At 41.8% G+C, this 14,116-nt stretch overlaps 2 protein-coding genes across 2 annotated transcripts; both read right to left on the reverse strand.

Annotated features, from left to right (window-relative positions):
- Window positions 1–567: 567 nt before the first annotated feature.
- LOC143860749 (Glutaredoxin family protein) lies at window positions 568–2,068 on the reverse strand. Its single transcript, XM_077371563.1, has one exon. It carries the CDS (start codon window positions 1,985–1,987, stop codon window positions 884–886), a length of 1,104 nt encoding a protein of 367 aa, XP_077227678.1. The 5' UTR covers window positions 1,988–2,068; the 3' UTR covers window positions 568–883.
- A 1,827-nt stretch (window positions 2,069–3,895) lies between these two features.
- On the reverse strand, window positions 3,896–10,257 carry IQD21 (IQ-domain 21). Its single transcript, XM_077373414.1, has 5 exons — window positions 9,997–10,257; window positions 9,668–9,769; window positions 9,021–9,311; window positions 5,692–6,072; window positions 3,896–4,774 (listed from the first exon to the last, which is right to left on the reverse strand). The coding sequence occupies exons 2-5, from the start codon at window positions 9,740–9,742 to the stop codon at window positions 4,127–4,129; spliced, it is 1,395 nt and encodes a 464-aa protein (XP_077229529.1). The 5' UTR covers window positions 9,743–9,769; window positions 9,997–10,257; the 3' UTR covers window positions 3,896–4,126.
- Window positions 10,258–14,116: the final 3,859 nt, after the last annotated feature.

Raw genomic sequence — 14,116 nt, forward strand, 5'->3', positions numbered from 1 at the left:
GAAACTAACCCATGCCTTTTACTATCCAGGATAAAAAATTTAGTGGATTCATCAATGTTTATATTACTCGGTGACAATGTTTATATATAAAAGTTTTACTTGGGAAATTATTTTATAATAGTTTTCCTGTGATTGGAAGGAGACTTTGCAAACAGGTTATTAGGGCTGGGCTCTTGTTAGACTATAAATCATTTTTCAATTGCTAAACCATTGTTTACATTTACTTTAATCTCTATATTCAATTTTGTTTTTTCATGCTAGCGTATTCATCAAATCAAGCTAAAAACTGCATCAACCTAAAAAATCCGGCCCAGCCCGACCCAACTTGAGAAATTATCATGGGTAGGGCCGGGTTTGAGAATCATGGGTTTTCCCGAAAAAAAAAAACCGACCCGACCCGAGATAGTTTCTCAGGTAGGGTAGGGTTCTTCAAAACCCGACCCGAGTTACAACCCTAATTAGAATCCCCAAAAAGCTCTCAGCAGCCAAGCAACGAGGTGAGTTCCGCCCATTTTCAAAATATGGTGGTGCCAATATCAGGAGCCAACTTAAAAGGACAATAGTCTATCTGTTTAACCATAAGTTCATTTTATGTCTCATCAAAATACAATATTAGAACAAGAATCCAACCATGATTGCATCTCTGCTAACGCCAATAATTATACAAATGGGCCCACTCTGTGTATATCTACACTATTCTTGTTGTGGGCAAGGCCCTAGCTAGAATGCTCTCAGATGTGATGGAGTAGACACCCGTGGCCTGGTCCACCCTGATGGGACCCAGTAGACGAGTGACCTAGAATCTACAACACCATAAAATAGGATGGTCCCCACATATATAAACCCCCAAACCAGCATAACACAATCAGACCCGTGCCACCAATCAATGACAAAGCGGGCATTGGACTAACCCGTTCTCATTACACTCTGCACACCTAACAGTCCCCTTCTTATCCTCACTCAACACCTTACAACTCCCACTACATTCCAAACACAAGACAAACCGCGCACCACCGCACCCCTCGCACTCGTTTGCGAACCCTTTGGCGAACCCAACCGTACCCAAAACGTCCACGAGCCTACATGTCTCGTTTAGCTCCACCACCTCATCCACCCCTCCTATGTACCTCCCCTTCACAAACAATCTCGGTACACTCACTCCTTCCCCCATGAGCTCTCTCAGTTCCTCCAAGAAACCCCCGTGCAGCGCCACGTCACGCTCGTCCACCGGAACACCGTAGGCTTGGATCACCGAACGCGCACACTGGCAATCCTCGAACGTTCGACGGACCCCGCGCAGCGTGGTCGTGTAGAGCACCACCGCGTCGGCCCCACCCGGCGGACATTTCTCCGGGAACCCAGCAAGTGGGTCCCGCCGGCCCCTGGCGCCGATCCTACGGTCCAAGTTTCTCGCTCCCTTCCCTTCTTTCTCCCTTTCCAATCTATCCATCACAATGAAGATGTTCTCCTTCAGTGAATTAGACCCGCCGGAAGCCGGCAGTGATATCGCCGGGATTGGGGCCGCAGTTTTCTTAGACTGCTTAAAGCCATTGGATTCCGGCAGGGTTGTAATTGGAACGGTGGGTTCGGTTTTTTTGGATAGTTTGGCATCGAGTTCTTCCAGCGTGTGGAAGGAGGGGCTCTTTTTAGGGGGTTTGGCGGGCTTGGGGCTATCCTGCGCCGGGTGTTGAGTGAGAATAGTTACCGGGTGGTGGGCTACAGGTATGTGGTTGAACGTGGGCTTGAGATCCTCCAAAGCCTTGCTGACTTCGGTCCAGGAATGAGGCACATCGGACGCGAGCTCGAACTTGTCGAGCTTCTCGAGGATTGGAGCCGGTAAGTGAGTGGGCTTCTCATCATCAAGCTGAAGCTCTTTGGTGTTGACGAGCCACGGCTCTTCCATGGCGTGGATGTCCAATAGAGATATGCTTCTTTGCGTCGGACGGTAGATGTCCGCCTCCACTCGTTTAGACGACGCACACCCCATTTTTTCCTGATTTCTTTTCTTTGGATTTCTCACTACAGTGCCCTTTAAAGGCGACGCATGCGTACGTTGGCACGTGGGATGGACTGATCGAGTGGGTTTTCAACTAGAATCTAATCATCTATCTTGATGAGGACTGGGGATAATCGGGATTATGCTATTTTCTGAAACCTCATTGTGGTAACGTTTGGTTTTGGACAGACCTCGTAGTCCTATCGGAAGATGCCACGTGGATTTGCTTGTTTGTGTCTGAAAGTCATGGATAAGCTCGTGACACGTGGCTAAAGAGGATGGGGTTTGCTTGGAGAGAAGAGGATTCAAGATTCGAGCTAGGACCCACAATAAAATTTGAATAATTCAATTGGTGTTCTGTACATGGATAATTAGATAGAAATTATATTAACACATGGCTAACATTTAATTGAAAATTTTCCATTTTTTGAAAGGGTTTTTCTGTGGCAAAGACTAATTTGAATAGTTGAACAAATGGCCTCCATTTGCACATATGCCATCCATTATTTGAAAGATGCCACCATGGATATGAAATATAAGAGCTTCAATTGTATTTGTTATCAACAACAATTTACACTTTTTTATAGAAAAAACCTAAGAAAACCTGGCTTCCAACTTCTTCATGTGATCAGGTCCATTGAACTAAATGGCTAACAAAAGTCCAACCTCTTCTCGTTTGCCCTGCCCTGCCCTGATTTGATGATCATAGTCCCTTGATCCATAAGGCCTAGCTTAGTGTTAGAATGTCCATTTAGAATGAGACTAAGGCCCTCTCTGTTGTGGATTTTGAGAATTGATTCTGAGTTTCCAAAACTTAATATTGGTACGGGTGCATCCCTGGTTGATTTTTGGGAATTCGGTTCAGCTTTTACCAGAAATTCGAGAGAGGTTCAATTTGATTCCAGTTCATTTTTTAAACAAAAGCTCAATCAGACCTGACCCAAGTTGCACCCTTAATTATTGGACTCAAATTTTTGTTTAATTTAAATAATTCCATTTTAATAAAATTTTAAGGTGCCTTGCTGGGTTCCTAGATAAATTCCGGGTTTTTGTTTTAAAACAAAAAGAAGAACAAAAAAATTTTAAGTCAAAGAATCACTTTTGGAACCTTGAGGTAGGAGGTTCGATCCTGGCTTACCACCAAAAAAAACAGAAAATACTTGTGGGCTAATACAAAATGAACAATTCCCTAGGCCTTGTTCGTTTTATACGGTGGGAACCAATTGTGAGCCCCGATTGCCACAATCTAAAACGAACAGGTCCTAATACCATGTGGGTTGCCTCATGGTGGTCCACCAGGTCAGCATTCCAATTTCTACAAGGAAAATGATATATTCGCCCCCTTTTCTTACTTGGGACAACTCTCTCTAGTGTAAAAGAGTAGTCATAAATACACTAGAGGGGGCTGTCTAAAGTAAGAAAAAGAGGGCGAATATATCACTTTCCATTCATAAGTTCCTATGTCGAACCTACCAATAATCGCTAGGATTGATTCCGGTGTGATAACAAGGCGAGCTAGTTTATAAAAAGGAAATTGCTAGAAAGAAGGGATATTATGCAATTGGGCTACAAGCTTTCCTCCTGTGCATTATTAGATCCGCTGATCCTAATGACAGTAATAAGTCCTGACAAATGCTTCTAACAATATGTTGATCCAATGATCCTGGATCGGAGGATGATGGGCTCCTCTCCATCATGCATAATTTAACCATGAAGAAAAACCCATTGGTTTCTCTAGTCCTCTATCTTAGGCATGGGATGTTTATCCTTGATGGGATATTAAAACCATGTAGATCGCCTCGTGATTGTTCTACAAAACAACGGTCTTGAATTTACATGACCAGGAAACTTCTTCTAACTCTAAATAAGCGACCTTATTCATAGTCGTTCTGTAGTAACAATCCATATAAAAGGAGCCCAAATCCAATTGTCAAACCTTGTGTCTTGTGGGATATTGGGCATCAACATTCTTTAATATGTCATAGAAAAGCTCGTTAATTGCAACATACTTACAAGAAAAATAAAGTAGTAAAAAGAATAAGCATACAGTCATCTCAAATAAATTACTAAAAGAAAAAAAAAAGGAAAAAAAAAGAAGCAAAAAAGGTATTTTTCCATTATATTAGGTGCTCACCCGAAATTGTTCCACCGTCCATGCCTAACAGAAGGTGGCATCCGATCATTGCCGCAACTTGAATCAGGGCTGTAGCCGGTGAGCCTTCGTGAAGGCATGGGCACCCCAAGCCCTTTCGGGATTGGGCTCCTTGGCGGGTAGATTGTTGTCCCTCCGCCGGAACTCGACGAGTCACCACCCGACCTTGTCGATGTGTTCCACTGAAATGCCACTGGAACCCGCTGCTTGGTTGCACCATGAGTCCGGGCCTTGGCTTTAGCCGACTGGGTGGGAGCCATATAGCTGGGGACAACAGAAACGTCTCTACGGGCCTCTACCGGATGACCCGGGCCGGGCCTGTCCGAGAAGGTGCTGCTGTAACGTTGTTGGCTTGGGAACGGGGCCGTTTCAACAGGGCTTTGAGAAAGATGATCGAAAGCGGAGGGTCGTGCCATGTCCATCTCGACAGTTTTCTCGGAAGTGTTGTCCGTGTTGGTGATGGTCACATAGGAGCTCTCGGGCGGTGGAGCCATATTTCGGGCTTGCCATGGTTGAGTGGCCATCCAACGCTCGAGCCAGTTCCATCCCCACTGGGGCTTCTCTGCCTCCTTTCCGTAGAAGCTCACATTGGGATTTTGGTCAGATTGCCAGAGTTGTTCCTGTTGCTGCTTTTACATATGGAAGACTACAAAGTTATAAAGATTCATTTGACCATGATTCTCTCAAAAAGTTAAGGAGCCGTTTGGATATAGTATTTTAAAACCTTCGATCTCCTCATGATTGAGAGAAGGAGACCACCCCTCTTTTCATCCAGCGAGAGAGTATAAGATCCTCCCGCGTTCCCAGGTTTTAGAAATCTCAAGATGGGGGAGAGATTTCTGAGATTTCTAAAACTTGGATTTCTTACTCAGGATAACGGATTGTAAAATCCAGAATTTGACACCGCTTTCAAACTAAAACCTGGATTTTAAAATTCACATATCCAAACAGCCCCTAAAAGTTACATTGCACGTGTTTCTTCCTTTGTGAAACAACCAATCACTTCAAAAGCTTAAGCGCTTAGAGTTGGTGTTGTTTCCCGCCTTCACCGGTCTTGACGCTCAGGCACCACATGAAAAATTCATTTAATCAAATATACTTCAACATCCCTCCTCATGGAGTTGTTTTCTATTTGGTGTAAGCCCGAATGGTGCAGTGTTTTTCAAAATGTACGGTACAATAGGATTATCCAACTGTCCATTTCATTGGCCACAACCTAAATAGCTTGTGCCCCAAAATTATTTCCATAGGTTGATCCCAACCCTCCGATCTATAAATATTTCCATAATACGCATTTCCACCTGAGATCAGAAGGCTAGGATCCATGAAATGAGCGGTTTGGATCATCATATAGAGTAAGCGGTACAATACATTTTGAAAAGCACTGGACTATACAGGCTTTAGAACCCAAGACCTGCAGTGAGGTACCAAGTGAAACAACAAACTACTTGGAGAGCTTAAGCGGTTAGAGTTGGTGTTATTTAATCAATTATGCTTCAACATCCTGATTTTGTTTCTATGCATTAGAGTTCTAAAAACTCACCTTATAACTAAAAGCATAGGCAAGTGCTCTCTCCCGTCTGATCACAGCATCGTGTTTCCGCTGAGAATTGGCCTTCACAGTCTCCAAGCTTTGGTGTCTTCCATCCCAGTTCTCAGATCCGAAGTTCTTCATGTAACAATTTCTCTTCCCCATCATTTCTTCTTCGTCTTCTTCCTCCCCATCTCTTTCTCCTTCCTCACCAACTTTCTGGTGGAGCTTTCCGTGGGCTAGTTGGAGACGTCTTGTTCTAACTCTGGCCTGCACCCGTACGAGGGCTTGCATGCAGCGCATTGTCATCTGTGCCTGTTTTCTCACGTTGTGGCCTCGTACGAGTGCTTGTAGCCTTACAAGTCCCCTCAGCGCACGCAGTGCCCTTCGGGCCTACAAAACCATGCACACAAACGAATACGAGGGTTGTCAACGGATCCACCTACGTTTTAATCATGATCGCATCAGATTCGGAGATTAGGAGTGTTCTTCGAATATATTTATTATGTCTGGGTCACCGATTTGGTCCATTTGGGTCCTATTTGCATTTTACACTATTAAAATTCTCAAAAGAGGGTGAGTGAGAGGATGAGGACGAGAAAGTGTGAGCCGCAGCAGGATGCAGTGGAATAAAAACTTAGGATCAATAGTTGGAGAAGAGAAGGAGGTGACTGAGACTTGAGAGAGATGAATTTCGAAAAATGGCCAAAATTAGCTAATGAATCATGATAATGTTCTAGATCCTTGTAGTTTAAGTGTTGGAGATTTTGTCAAATAATCTATTTAGGAATTTTTCTGTTAATATTTAATATTAGATCTAACCATAATCTATCAAAATAATAAAAATATATAGATCAAGAAAATGTTAGAAATAGCCTGTGTAAATGGATAAAGGCACATCAGAAACGACGCTCTCTTTAGAGTCAAAACGCCCCAGTCTGCACTGTGTTCGCCAGCTTTTGGCTCACAAGATTCAACCATCCTTCAAGATCTCTTCCGTGCAGAGAATTGATCCATGAACTCGCTATCGCCCGTATCGCAAACAACAGTAAAATCAAGAAAAAAATTGTTGAAAACCAAGAACAAAGATGTGGGGGCTTTTCTTGAGAACCGATTGTTTTTCGAAGAGATCATTCAGAAGAAGAAGGCATTCGTTCTCAAATATATGTGAGTAAAGAAAGCCATTATAGATATTAAAAGAGTAGACGTCTCATACGTTCCTAAAATCTCTCCCACACGCCAAAATATCAACCTACGGAATTAGCCCAAACGAGTATGTACACAAATCAAGAGTGTATGAAAATAAATAAAGAAAACAAGAGAGCAAGAGACACAAGAGATTTGCGTGGTTCGGCACTTTGGCCTACTCCACAGGCAATCCGACAGTAAACTTCACTATCAACAATGGGAAATTACAAACAATGGTTAAAACCCTTACCTCTCCAACAATGGTGAAAACCCCACCAACAGCCTCTTCTTACAACTCAAGCAAAAACCCAACTCCCTCTTTACAATGTCTTCACAACCCAAAAACACCATAAAATGAACCCCAATAACCTTGGATCTAATTCTTGCAAAGGAAGAAGAAGAAGAAACCCTTGGAGAGAGAAAACCCTTTTCTAGTAAAGAAAAGCCCCAAATCCACTTCTTTAGAAGAAAAAATAACCCAGCTAAAGATAAAACTGCTAAAGATAAAACTCTCTTTAGTAGACTTTTTAACACATTCTAGGAATGCCCCTTCTTAAAGAAAATATTACCAAGTGACTTTATATTACTATTCCAACAAAAAGCTGTTAGCCCACGTTTGGAATCAACCTAATGGGGAACTCACTATACCGTAGTGGGTCGCCTCATTGTACAACAATAAGGTCACGTCCAGGTGAAGCATTCCTCCTAATTCTAATGTTGCTTTAAAAGCCAATAAGGGCACCCGATATTCTACCATGTGGTATAATGTGAGCATTAATATGGACTTTGTAGTGCCAACATTTTTCACTGACAATTGATGTTCGGTTCGACAAACATTAAAAAAAAATGGAGTGTCTGCTAGAAGATGGAGTGATGGAGTGGATAAGAAGTCCTTTTGGAATTGGCACGGAGCCAACCACCATAGTGATTGGTCTCAAGTTACCAAATAAATGCCTCTAACCACTGTAATCATGTGCCGTGGAAATGTTTGGTCCAAATTCCTTGGACCATTGTAGCAGAATGCATTATATATAGATTGTAGCAGCGATGGATACCAAATTTTCTGACAACAAGCGGATGGTCTCTCTTACTATTCAATTCTAACAATTACTCTTTGCTCCCACATGGGACTAGGACCATTGATTTGGTGGGCCACCACTAGTCAAGCCCCACGGGCGATTATGTTTGAAGAATCCTGAGTCCTATTGAGGTTTCACTTCTCAAATTTGATTTTTGCAGCCGTCGATCAGATTGACTTGGACCCACAATGCGGATTAGTGATAGCCGTTAGGTAAAATGTAGTCCGTCGAAATTAAGGTGGAAGAATAACAGCCATCCATTTGGATGTGAAATTGGAGTCCTGTCGCTTCTTTATAAATCCATATCGACACCGGGAATGGCATTTACGCGTGATCCAACACTGTGACATCACGAGGAACGCCCCGTAGTATCAAATAGTCACGTGATAACATAAGGCTTCCCAAGCCAAGTTGCACGTGAGTGTGAGTATCAAAACAAATGGGGTGTGCGTATCAATGTCTCTACATGACTGTTTTGAAGAGGAATTACATAGTATACAACATATTTTTGAGAAAAATGTTGTTGGGTTGATTATTAGATTTTTTTTCAATCAGTCTTCGACTATCAGCTTTCACTATTTTATTTTATTTTTCCTTTTGTGAAGGGCTGAGATGGAAAAAAGAACACCTTTTTATAGGGATTTGCTAGGGGCCATCCCATATGGTATTTCGCGGACCGCCTGTTTCATGAGAGAGTAGCCACCTCAGATGGATTAAACGAATAAGACAAAATCTGTTGAATAGGGAGCCTAGGTGGCTGCTCTCTCATGCATCAGCCAGTCTGCGAAATGGATTCTGTGATGATCCCTAACAAATCCCTTTTTAGTAATATTAATCTTTCGAAAGAAAGTGAATGGCTGATTTCTCGGACCACTTTTGTCCCATCTAACAGCCAAGGACAAAAGGGTAATTTAGTTCCACCATCAATTTCAGTATTTTCGCTCCTTTTATTTGTCATTTTTTCCCCAAAAAAAAACAAATAAAATGGGTGAAAATACATGCATTTTTAGAAAAAGACAAACAAAAGGGGTAGAAATATCACTTCCCACAGATTTATCATTATTACTTACTTACCAGGTACCCTCTGTAAAACGACTGAATCAAGGTGGCCGCTCTATCTGCCTCAGACTGGCGCCGATAACCGGCTAGCCGGACGACTTTGGCGGCCGCCGCAGCTGCTGCCACTGCCGCTTCTGCAGCCGCAGCAGTTGCCACCGCAACAGCAATTGCATGATTTCTATCCTCAATTTCCGATGGAGACTCCAACGTGCTCTCCTCATTCGTACCGTCCGGCGAAGTTTCCGCCGGAAAATGTTCCAACGACACTATTTCCGGCATTTCTTGCTCCCATTTCTCCGCATTTTCCTTCTCGCAGATGGAGTTCACTTATGAGTACAATTCAGAATATAATTACAAAAAACAACAATGATCATTGCAAAATTCCAAACACGTCTTAGATCATCAACTTTTCTTTTTCTTTTTTTTTCGGTCAGATGATGAGTCTGACGATATCATTGCAAATGAAAACACCAGTTCTGTTTCTACCACATGATATATTCCATTTCAGGAGGGATAAATTAGAAAGTCGAAAACTACCGACACTGAAAAGAGATTTGGGCAATTTCTCAGTAGAGACAAAGAAAAAGGAAATTCTAGTTACAGGCAGAAATTTCTGAGTACAGACAAAGAAACAGGAAATATCAGTTACAGGCAGAACTCACCTTCTTCTCCAAGTCCTTGTTTGAGGATTTGAAAACTTTCTTTACTGACGTGAACCAACTCGCCTTCTTTCCCATCCTTACAGAAGCTCGTGCAAAAGTACTCTGCACAAACAAAAGTACCAAAATCCGTGACTAAAACCACAAACAGTTTGTTTGTTTGTTTCTCTTTCTCGGATAAATGCCTAGTACGAAACATCGACGAGTCGACTCACTTAAAGACTCGTTGAGTCAATTGCAGAAAATTAAATTAGGAAATGCGGCCAAACAATAGCAGGTTCGACTGCCTTTTGAATCTGAAAAAAAAGAAAAATGAAGGCAAAAATACAGACCTGGTTGAGAGATTCCGAGATCTTACGGTCTTATCTGAAGGAAACTCTCCTCACCATTGCATTGTATCTTCATTTCGACTCTGAAGCAAAATTCATGAGTTTGAGAGGAAAAGAGAGGGAGATCGCGAGAGGGGAGTACGAAATTGGATGGGGATTTGAAAGGAAACCACCAAAAGATGGGTCTCATGCACGGGGAGAAAGAGGGAAGAAAATGGAGAGGTGGGGGGAGGGTAATAACTGCACCAGCGTGTACTCACCGTTTGTATTTATCGCCTCTCACGGAGGTCTACTTTATTCCATAAAAATAAAAATAAAAACAGTTGATACCGACCAATGAAATGGAGACGCGTCACCAAATCGGTAATTATTTTTTCTTTTATTATCCCGATAAGTCCGAGCGTCTATTTGTTGAATGATAAGCTTAATCGCGTGAGTGGATATGAAAATCTAACAGTGGGAGGGGCAGTTTACACCGTTGATCCTGTGGGGGACCAAGAGATTGTACGGGAATACGCATTCTGATTCGTTTTATTTGTTCGAAAATACTATAAAAAGGCCCTTTTGATGGAGGGATTAAGGTTTAACTACCAGGATTTCCTTGTAGCTTACAAGATTAACGGTCACGATCACATATCACGGTCTCATAAGTACGATGTTGTCCGAAAGCTAGAAAAGACTTAGGTAGGGTCACTCATGGAGTTTCACTGCATTCGGCGGGTGCTTGACTTCGATCCAAGCGGGTTGGACCATGATTCAGATTTCAAACTGGTTTGAATTGAGACCTCACTAATAAACTAGGTGGGAGGGCACCCCTCTAAGTGGGCACCCGTCTAGACTTGTATGGAGTGGCAATCCTGCCCGTGTCATCCTCTCTTTGAGTGCCTAAACCATTTTCCTAGATTTTAGCCTTAATAATTACTCAAATTCCTTTACGTCTGTATCTATTTTTGTTTACTTGCTGCGTGGTGGTCTATTTGGAATGAGAGGAATTCTATGATATTTGAGGAGAAGGCTAAGAAACCTCATTGGATCTACTTGAAGATTATCACTTTGGTCATATCTTGGGTGAGATGCCTTCCTTCTTTCTGGTTCGTATCGGCTTATGATATTTGGGAAGGTTGGAGGGTGTTAGTCGGAGATGCCTCTGAAGCTGGGGGGAGTAGTGTGGGCATACTATGGTTCTATAGGTGTCTATGATACCTCTGTAGCTGAAGTGAGGGCTGAGCATTTTTGCATTTTGCATATTGATAAAAGTCTGTTGGATCAGACCATTATTGAAGGGGATTCGCTAAATGTGATTCGTTGGCTGAAAGGTGGGTCGGCTCCTCCGTGGAGATTTCTTTTCACGTTTGATGAGATTGGTGATATAACTTCGAAGTCTTCTATTGGATATCAACATGTCAGAAGATCAGCAAATGATAAGGCGGATGTGTTTGCCAAGCATGGTGTATCCGGTGGTCCTATTAGGTGGTTTGACCACCTTCCTCCTTGAGGAGTGGTGTGCTGTTGATAGTATATTTCGTCTCTTCTGTCTTCTCGTTTTCTATTGTAAATATGGGAGTTCCATCTCGGTCTCCTGTTTTTTTTTTTTTTCCATCATTTATAATATTACCATTTCAAAAAAAAAAGTATTAGACATTTGCTGTATGCACTATTCACCACCATATAAGCACATACATTTACACGGTATACACTGGTTATTCAATATATGCACCAAGTGCATGTACTCAGCTTTCAATTCTTTCCAGGTCGGAATAAACTAAGTTAAGAAATTAAAGTAATAAAATTTATAAAAGAAAAATGTAAAATTTTCACGTTTTCTGGTAGAGATATGCAGATTACAGTGAATACACAAGTGGAGCGATGTCAGTTTCTTGAGTCCCTGTCTGAAGGCAATTGGGCACCACCACAAAAATACCTTCCGTGATTGCTAAGCCGTTGTGATGAAAACACCACCCCTACAGTCCATGATCGGACGGCTGTGGATGGATGTAAGCTTCAAAGGGGAAGATGGATTTAACAGGAGTAAATGTGGGAGTTTTTCTACTGGAATATTTGCTTCCAAACAAAGCGAAATAAGCATTAGGAAGAGTGTGTTTTAGTGCGTTTTGATGGGGTTGGTAACACGCACCTTTAATAATATTAGTTTATCAACGGTTGGCGTTTCCCACATTAGGAAGAAGAGTTTCAATAGGAGTAATCTTTAAGAAACTGGAAAAAGGTTGTAATTTTGTTTGTTGTTGTAGATCGATGTCTATTTTAGATGAATGATCTAATGTCGTTATAGAAGTGGGCCCCATTTTTTTGGTTGATTAGGACACTGTTGGGTCCACCTTGGTCTGGAATCTCTAAAATTCACACTCATCTCTCTACCTTCTTCTGGAATCTAAATAATTCACCTTGATAGAACCACTTTATTTACATGGATCCAACGATCTGAATCATTTTATTAAGAACCTTCGTGGTGGGCCCACCGATAACAATCAGATGCCCTAAATTTTCAAATTTGTTATCCATCACTTCTTAGCAGTGTCTGTTCATGAAAGGAGAGAACATTATAACCATGACTAGTAACACACAGATAGAAGTGTGTTTTACAACTAAAGAGAGCACCTTAATATCAACATGTTCCTTTTGCGTGTAGTCTTTAGCTACCGACCATGTCTTTAACATATCACTACGAGTTCTAAAAGTACCTTCATTCTTCATGTAAACTCATTTGTACCCGTATCACATGCTTTTGTTTAGGTTGCCTAACAAGTTTCCAAGTTTGATTTCTTTGAAGAGAGTCCCTGTCCTCACCCATGGCCACCACTTAACTCACCCTTAATAGCTACCAGTTAAGGGGATGGTGCCCAATCCCTAATAAGCCCATCCACATCTTTGTATTTTTCCGATGTCGGATCTTTTGCTTTTGCTTGGAACCCTCAACAATCTCCCCCTTCACGCGGAAGCAACGTGGACAATCTCACCCCTCTACATGATGGCAATGTGGGAACTATGAGATCTTCTCCGTGGGAATTTCACCATCCTGAGAGGTACACCGGGGTTACCAAAATTTTCCCTGATGGATTTTCTCCATCCTCGAGGGTACACCGGGGTTACCACGCCCCCGGCCGTGACACCACTTGTTGGGACCCGAGTCTAACTCACCCTTAAAAGCTAGCCGTAAAAGGGAGGGTGCCCAATCCCTTATAAGCCGAACGACATCTTTGTATTTTTCCGATGTGGATCTTTTGCTTTTGCGTGGAACCCCCAACAATTATTCTATTACTTCTTGAAAAGTGAAGGATTCTTTGTTCTTTATTGTCAATGAGATAAAATTTAAATGGGATAGAAATTAGCCTTTCTATCCCATTTTTTGTGAAGGGGTGAGATTAAAAAAAAATTGCTTTTTAGGAAATTAATCTCATGCCTTCTCAAAATCGTGAAAGGCTCATTTCTGAGCTATCTCAGCGAGTTGAAACATACCCTGTTCACTTTTATTTGAGAATTGATTTGGGGACCAAAACTGATTATTGGAATCAAAACTAATTGCAAAGTTGAGTACAATTAATAATCAGTTTTGGACACAATTAATAATCAGTTTTGGAAGTATATAACGAGCATGGCCTAAATATATTTTTTAGTCCAAATAATCAGTCGATTCTCAAGACCCAAACCTGTTTGTTTTGGATTTTGAGGAGCGATTGTGAGTTAAAAACTGATCCATGGACTCAAAATTCGGTTCCCAAAACCCAAAAGAAACTAAGACGTAATGTACATATATAGTTGATTATCAGAGTTCGTTTTAACGGAATTTCAGACTCCTATGGTACAAAAGTTTTTTCGGATCACAAGGACAAGTAGAGAGCTGTCAAGGAGCCCATGTATAGAAGGATAGAAACAGACTTGTCGTTTGGGTGAGTCAAGTCACTTCTACCAAGGACATATTAAAAAGCAAAGAAGGTCCCATGACAGATGTACAGACCAAAAGAACCCAAAACCAGAGTTCTAATATGCTGTTCAAACAAATGGCATTGCTAGAGTGGTGAGAAACAAATGCTTACCATTGTCCTCCAGCAACCCCTCTTGTAGATAAAACTTATACTCTTAGACATGGTTTTAAATTTCGGACCGA

The sequence above is a fragment of the Tasmannia lanceolata genome, unplaced genomic scaffold (genome assembly GCF_043159265.1).
Source record: "Tasmannia lanceolata isolate RefF3 unplaced genomic scaffold, GAP_Taslan_0.1 ptg000037l, whole genome shotgun sequence".
In the NCBI taxonomy this organism is placed as follows: Eukaryota; Viridiplantae; Streptophyta; class Magnoliopsida; order Canellales; family Winteraceae; genus Tasmannia; species Tasmannia lanceolata.